At 37.6% G+C, this 8,355-nt stretch overlaps 1 protein-coding gene across 1 annotated transcript in view; it reads left to right on the forward strand.

Annotated features, from left to right (window-relative positions):
* LOC107601184 (syntaxin-binding protein 5-like) overlaps positions 1–8,254 on the forward strand; it is a 102,371-nt gene extending 94,117 nt beyond the window's left edge. Inside the window, exons 23-28 of the mRNA XM_016293252.1 lie at positions 1,115–1,524; positions 2,311–2,680; positions 5,791–5,956; positions 6,051–6,162; positions 7,409–7,629; positions 7,788–8,254. Of these exons, the coding sequence (XP_016148738.1) occupies positions 1,115–1,524; positions 2,311–2,680; positions 5,791–5,956; positions 6,051–6,162; positions 7,409–7,629; positions 7,788–7,829 (1,321 nt within the window). The 3' untranslated portion in view covers positions 7,830–8,254. The remainder of the gene's footprint in view (positions 1–1,114; positions 1,525–2,310; positions 2,681–5,790; positions 5,957–6,050; positions 6,163–7,408; positions 7,630–7,787) is intronic.
* The last annotated feature ends 101 nt before the right edge of the window (positions 8,255–8,355 follow it).

Here is an 8,355-nt window from a genome sequence, read left to right on the forward strand (position 1 = left end):
ATATGGAAAAGACTGGACATCACGTTGGTTTCATATGAATTACTTTATCACAGAATATTTGTTTTCGATAAGACTTGCGTCGTTTAAAAGTAGACATGCCAAGCTTTCTATAGATATATCTCTCATGTCTTTGTGTCGAGCATTCGCTGAGTTTCAGTTCATTTTAGTGATGCGTTTCTAAATGAAGATCACAGAGACAAAGGCGGCAGACAACGCACCCTGTATGTTTTCTTTATTTTACAAAAGCACAAAGTTTTGTTGTTATTATGTGTGTATACAAATAAAAGTAGACACTTTACAGATTCGATTGATGTATTGCTCTTATCTGTATGATCAAAACTGACGGAGTAATGTAAGTTCCTTTAGGGGCTTTCAAAAGAAATGCAATGAAACGCGCCGGCACGTTTGTCGTCCCCAGAGGGTTAAAACAGGCAAATTCAAAATTAGACAGCAACTCATTGAAGACTGGCGTAATAGCTGCTCAAAATTCAGCTTTGCCTTTACAGAAATAAATTCAATTTAAAATAATTAAAATAGAAAACAAATATTTTAAATTGTAACAGTATTTCACAATAGAACTGATTTTGCAATATTTTTGATCAAATCAATGGAGCCTTGTTGAGCTTAAGACACTTTTTTCACCCAAAACATTAGAAAATGTGGACATTTTGAACGGTAGTGTAGGTTTTAAATGAGGAAGATATTATGTCGTAATAATGGAAACAAATTTTTTTTTCACTGTCACATTCTTCCATTATTTTTATTTATTTGTTTTTTATTTCTAGACTGTACGCATCTTGGATAGGATGACCTATAGGATGAGGGTTTTTTCCCAGAATAGTCCGATTTTCAGACCCCTTTAACATGTCCAGATGCAGATTTATTTTAGAAGATGGTCTAGTAGGGCCAATTTTCAAATAAATGAGGTTGGGTAAAAAGGTCTAAAATATGTAAGTGTTCCAGGAAAATAGGGCATCTGGTCATCCCAATCTTGGGAATACCATTTATCTCCATCACACTGGAGAGACTGCCTCATTTCCCACATCAAAGGTCATTTTCTCACCACTGAAGGATATTGTGTATTTTAACTTGTGCATAAACCACAATCACAAAGGCAGAACATTTATTTAGATCTTAATTCTGCTCAAGACGAAGAGGCTGATATGGAAAAAGTAATCTGTCAATCTGTTGGTTGTCATCTCAGAGTGGGGGCTTTACCTTTTTGTGTTTTTCTCTCTACTGTCCTACTCTCTGTATGTCCCCCGCGGGGTTCCATACCCCTAGACAACAGGGACAACTCCTTCAGCCGCTCACGGAGCTCCAGTGTGACCAGTATTGACAAGGAAGCACGAGAGGCCGTCACATCTTTCTATTTCTGTGAGACGTACAACCGTAAAGCAGATGGCGGACTTACACCTAGTCTGTGGGTTGGCACATCCTTGGGCACAGTCTTGGCAGTCTCCCTCAACATGCCCCCTGCTGGAGAGCAGAGGCTTTTGCAACCAGTCATTGTCTCCCCTTGTGGTAAGTTAGCACATTAGAGGTTTAAAGGAATAGTTCACCCATAAATGAAAAATTACTGAAAATGTACTCTTCAAAATGTGTAGATGAGTTTGTTCCTTCATCGAAACAGGTTTGGAGAAATTTAGCATTACATTACTTGCTCACCAATGGATGCTCTGCAGTGAATGGGTGCCATCAGAATGAGATTCCAAACAGCTGATAAAAACCTCACAATAATCAGTAATCACACAACTCAAGTCCATCAATTAACGTCTTGTAAAGCAAAAAGCTGTGTATTTGTAATAAATTAACCGTAATTTCTGGCCAAAATTCAAGTCCATAATTCTAAAATAATGTAAAAAAAAGTCCATCCTCTGTTGTCTTCTCACATCAAAATCAATTGACTTATTTGTGTACAACTGTTTTCACTTCTTGATCTGTGGATATTTCTCTCCTGATTCAGGTGAGATGACCTTTTCTCTGGAGGAAGCGTTATGGTTTATGGACTCATATTTTGGCCAGAAGCAAAGGTTTAAAGTGAAAGCACTTTAATTATGGACTTGTGGATTATTGTGATGGTTTTATCATCTGTTTGAACTCTCATTCTGACGGCACCCATTCACTGCAGAGGATTCATTGGTGAGAAAGTGATGTAATGCTAAATTTCTCTAAATCTGTTCTGATGAAGAAACAAAGTCATCTACATTTTTGATGAAATTTTCAGCAAATTTTCATTTTTGGATCAACTATTCCCTTAATTTGAAGGTTGGTTTGTTTGACTCTGACATCTCAACCCTCTCTGTACAGGTACTCTAGTCAGGTTGAAGGGCAGTATTCTCCGGATGGCTTTCCTAGATTCTACAGGGTCTCTCCTCCCTTCTGCTTTTGAGCCATGGTACGAACCCAATGCCCCGGCCAACGGAGAGGAGTGGGACAAGGTCCGTAAGAGACGGCCGGCGTCTGTCTCCCCATCCACATCCCAGGAACTGAATGAAAACCAATATGCTGTGCTGTGCTCTGAGAAACAGGCCAAAGTCATAGCCCTGCCCTCTCAGACCTGCGTATTTAAACACAACATCACCGAAACATCTTTTGTGCTGCGGGCAGATGTGGTTCAGATGAACACTGGCATTTGTGTGGCTTGCTTCTGTGCCAATGGACACATCATGACCCTCAGGTGAGAGAAGATGCCCTTAACATAAGCCAGATGAGGGTTGATTTAAGTGCTTTCATTTGGGACTGTGTGTTGGGATGTGTAAATACATAAAAATCTATGACACTTTTAACACTTAGATAAAACTTTAGCAAGCAACATGATTAAGCATGTGAAACTTTTTCACTTTATAGTAAAAAATATCCTACATACACTGCCTTTCAACAGTTTGGGGCTGGTATTTCTTTTTATGTTTTAGAAAGATGTCACTTAATGCTCAACCAGGCTGCATTTTTTTTAGTTACAGTAAAATCAGTAAAGTTTTAAAATATCATTACAATGTAAAATAACTTTTCTATTCTAATATATTTTATAATGTAATTGAGTCTAGTGATGGCAAAGCTGAATTTTCAGGAGCCATTACTCCAGCCTTCAGTGTCACATGATCCTTCAGAAGTCATTCTGAAATGCTGATTTGGAGCTCAAGATATTTCTTATAATTATCAGTGTTGAAAACAGTTGAATATTTTTGTGGAAACTAGCATTAGAAATCTTATGTATGAATAAAAATGTTTTTACTACCTTTTTTGAATAATGCATCCGTGCTGAACAAAACCTAGGGCCAGTTTTACTAAACAGGGCACGAGGGATGGGCGTATCGATCCAAAGTATCAATATATCAATACTGACACGAGTATCGAAAGTATCGATACTCAAACAAAAAATATCGATACTAAGGTGTGTTTTATTTACCAGTGATTTTGTTAATTAAAAAAAAAATGCATACAATATGCATTGAATTGGACGAATAACCTTTGTTAGTGAGTAATTGTGTAGGATAGAACTATTTTCCTGCTCATCTGAACACGCAAATGTTGCAAGACAGAACTAATCAATCACAGAGAGCGTTCGTTCACTTCTGACAGTGCATTCAAACAGGGCTGCTTTTCCCAAAAGTATCATAAGAAAGCATTAAAGCTTTTGGGAACGGTAGCCCTGAACAATGCTTATCAGAGGACAGAAGGACAGAGTTATTTCACAATAAACAAACTGAAATTGTAGCCTACATAGTTTGTGCAATTACAGTTATTTAAATTGAACGTTGAAAGATAATACTGATCATGTTCTATTCTGTAATGTTAATAGAAATCATACACTGTCAGAATAAAAAGGTTGCATTTTATGCATGCAACAGCCTGTCACTGGCAGTCCCTTATGAACATGAACCATGGTTTTACTAAAGTGACCGTAGTTCAACTGTAGTATTTGTAGATTTGAATCATGTGTAAACAAAAAACATATTTGAACCATGTGTAAACAAAAATATAACCTAATAAGTTACAATTAAGGCGTATTGAATGTTAAAATGTGTTTTAAACATAAAGTTAAGTGCTTATCATTACCCATTTTACTCTTAGTAATTTAATAATTTAATACATTTCATAATTTAAAAGTTCAGTTCAGAAGTATCGAATCGGTATCGATATCGACGATACTGCCTTGAAAAATATCGGTATCATATCGAAAACAAAATAAGTGGCATCGCCCATCCCTAGAGCACAATTCCAAAACAGCGCTGATGGGAGGGGACATTTCTGCAAGTGATTTACTAACAATGCGCAAATTAAAAAACACATACGCAACATCTCATTTACATATCAACCAACCGATATACCAAGTGCAGCACAAATTAACGTAGTCGAAAATAAAGAATAAAGAAATAAAGAAGCCACAGTACGTTGAAAGGAACCAGAGGCCAAAAATGAAGGTTTGCTATAAGTTTTGATAGACCTGGTATTGCGCGACTCTTAGTTGAGGGTTCCAAGTCATCTTTTATTTCCTGAAGCAAATTAAAAATATCATGACTTGGCAAACGATATGTTCTGATAATGTGTTCTTCTGGCATTCAAAATAAATTATATGTGTGGAAAAAATCCTCTCCCTTCTACCATGCGCTCTCTGTTTTCTGCAGTGCCTCCTCCTAGCAACAATAATTGCAGCCATTTCAAGCGCAAAATAGTATAACACATGCTTTTTTTGGGCATTAAATAATGGCGCAAATGCCAGTAATTTGACGAGCGCAAACGTTAGTAAAGCGCGTTGCATGATTCGTTTGAATACTCTCCTCCCATAACTTTTGCCTCTGAAAGGGAAACTCCTAAAATGCATATTCAATAAGGTCAGGCGTGTCCACGCCTTTTCAGCTCTAATTCGTCACTGCACATCTTTAGTAAAACCTGACAGCAGGGTTGCCAGGTTTTCGCTTCAAAACCCGCCCAATTACTACTCAAAACTAGCCTGAAAATAGCAAGGGGGTCCCCCAGTAAAAATCGCGTTCGGGGGTAAAATACAAATTTTTTTGGTTGGGTTCTCCTGGTACAATTCACATTCCAGGGCCTAAATATCACGTTATTGGGGTCGCTTCAACCTGCTGACATAAAAAAATAATAGCGGCAAACGCGGATTTGGCAACACTGCCTGACAGTACAATTTTAACTCCACCCTTAATATCTTTTAAAAAAATGACTGGCGAATCTAATGTCATTTTTAACATGTGTAAAGAATTTATATTAAATAAATAACCTATACAGTATATTGATGCTAAACTTTTCAAGACTCCAGCTCAGTCAGCCTTTAAAGCTTTGTTTATCTGCAGACTGCCTGGTGATTGTTTCAGTGATGTGAGGAATTGTTTGTAGCCTGATATTGATATATTGTAACACACAGTACATTTGGAAATAAGGCTATTTTTAGTATACAATATTGTCATCTTGCTCCACTGTTCAGCAAAGACAGAGCCAGGGGGCCTCTTGCTATTGCAACACAGATCTAATCACTGTATTGCTCTCCGAATCGCTTTGGCTTATAAATCTTCAGAGGACAGAAAGGCAGACAAACATCTGTGTGTTTGTCAGTAGGAAGGTCATAGTTAACCATCAAACATGAAGACCTTGGGGGTATTACTGCAGATATCATCTACAAATATCCTTAATGTTTGTTTTCTGTAATGTAAAGGCACATTTTGAAAGACAAAATCAGCACTGCCACAGTCTCCGCATTGCAGCTCTTGAATAATAGAAGAGGTGAGAAATCCCAGAGCTGAAGAAATGTCTCACTGTGTCATGCTGTTTCAGTCTGCCAGGGTTGAGACCACTGCTGGATGTAAATTACCTACCCCTGACAGATATGCGGATAGCGAGAACGTTCTGCTTCACCAACCTCGGCCAGGCCTTGTACCTGACTTCCCCTACTGAGATCCAGAGGATCACCTACAGCCAGGAGGTCTGCGAGAACTTACAGGTGAGCAGAACTGTTCTTCTAGACTCTTCTGTTGCACAGTATTTACGACAATGTTGAAGATGATGATGATGATGATGATTTAATTGTGTAACAGGAGATGCTTGGTGAGCTGTTTACTCCGGTGGAGACGCCTGAAGCTCCTAACAGGGGATTCTTTAAGGGTCTGTTCGGAGGAGGAGCACAGTCTCTAGACAGAGAAGAGCTCTGTGAGTTCTTTTTCATGATCTGCTCTTTACCCCTAGATGGCTAAAGTCTCACAGCAAGAATGGTACAGTAGGAATGTAGACCACAAACAGAAAGATGACTGTTTAGATGTGGGGAGTCTGGAGCTAGTTGTCACACTTTTTACTTCAGTAAATATATTTTTCAGGGTAGGTTCATTTCCCAGTCACAATAGATGTTGCCATTGAAAAGCCCAAATTGTTGCTATTATCATTGTTAAATTGTTATCATTAATACATTATACAAAACTACAGCATCTAAAACACACTGGCAACCTGAGATTCATGAAAAAAAAAATAAAAATAACTGGCTTGTATGCTAGTGTATTTTATTGTGCATGGTGTTTCAGTTGTTTACCCAACAACTATTACAAAAATATAATTATATTAAATAATTCACAGATTATTCAGATATAACATGGTTTTGAATAAGGCATTTGAATCCAACATACAAAATTGTTTATGAAACTACATAGAGATTTTGACAAAAATGTATTACCAATGTTGTTATTTTCAGCTAAAATATAAAAATGGGTTTTGTTAATTAAAATATAAATAGATGAAAATCTTGAACTTAAAAAACCTAAACAGAAAATTAGAAATGTTGCCTGGGCAACTATCTGAAATAAGGTGAAGTTACTGAAATGACTAAAATGACTAAAACTTAAAATAATCATGCTAAATTGAAACTTAGCGCTTAAAAGCTTACTTTAACGCTTACTTTAACGCTTTAAGTATAATGCATTACGAAGGGTTATTAAAGGGTATGTAGTATATTATAATTATTCATAATGTGCGTTGTAATACATTATATCTTGTAAATAATTATAAGTGGATTTAAAATGCATAGTGTAACAATGAATTGAGATTGTACAGTGCATTATAAGGTGCATTACAAGGCATAATTAATGCAATTATATACTGTATACATAATAAATATAAAGAGTACACTCAGATATGTTACGTAAACAAAAACTTTTATTCTGGACTAATCGTTTGACAGCATATATAATGTATAATGTAATATATATATATATATAATGCAAAAATAACACTGGTGACAACTGTGACATCTAACCTAGGTGCTTCCTGTGCCTCTTTGCCATCTTAATAAGTTCTGTTCTCAAAAATGGCATCTTCACTATGTTGTCGTAACAGAGAGCTCATTTGTGCTCTGTTGTGCTGTCACCTCATTTGCAGCATTCTTTCCTCCTCTTCTTTTCACACTCAGTCGGCGAGTCAGGAGCCGGAAAAGCACCACGCAGTCTCGCTCAGCACATTCCAGGTCCTGGGGGTATAGAAGGCATGAAGGGGGCAGCGTCAGGCATCGTGGGTGATCTCGCTCGAGCTCGGATAGCGTTGGATGAGAGAGGGCAAAAACTGAGCGAGGTGGAAGAGCGGACGGCAGCCATGATGGCCAGCGCTGACACATTCTCCAAACACGCTCATGAGGTACAGCGTTACCACTGCTGACGCCAATAACAGATGAATCACTTCGTAAAAATAGCTAAAGATTTATATTACATAAGTTCATTTTATGTGCATTGTAATCATTGTGGCAGTGCAGCTGGCGTCTCTAACTTTGATCTTCTTTTTACTCCCTGTTGCAGATGATGCTAAAGTGTAAGGATAAAAAATGGTACCAGTTCTGATCTCCGCAAAACAGCAGAGCCCAAAGGGACTCGGGAGTTCTCCTACACAGCCTTGTTCATCCGTAATCCTTCTCCCACTCCCATCTTTATCTCTCCTCTGCTGGACCAGTGGGATCCCTCGCTCTTTCCTAGCACAATATTAAATACAGTCTGCTTACAGAACTGCGGCACAGACTGATAGCGGCCCCAATCTGAGGAATACCATACCACGATGGCGTCCACTCTTTTGTTTTTGTTTGTTTGTTTAATATCGCCAATCCCCTCTCATGGCGGCTGGGCTTTGCACGCCCTGGAATTCCATTTCTTCTCTCAGTCTTTCAATTGTTTTTGTGCTGTTGGTTTTTTTGCAATCACATCCTGCCTCCCACATCGGAGAGCAGTAAGTAGTCGAAAAAGACAGACAACTAAAAAATACAATAACTAAAACAACAAACATAAAAAAAAGAGTATATATATATATATATATATATATATATATATATATATATATATATATATATATATATATATATATATAGATATATAG

Source organism: Sinocyclocheilus grahami, unplaced genomic scaffold, assembly GCF_001515645.1.
Source record: "Sinocyclocheilus grahami isolate Dianchi unplaced genomic scaffold, SAMN03320097.WGS_v1.1 scaffold301.1, whole genome shotgun sequence".
Taxonomy (NCBI): domain Eukaryota; kingdom Metazoa; phylum Chordata; class Actinopteri; order Cypriniformes; family Cyprinidae; genus Sinocyclocheilus; species Sinocyclocheilus grahami.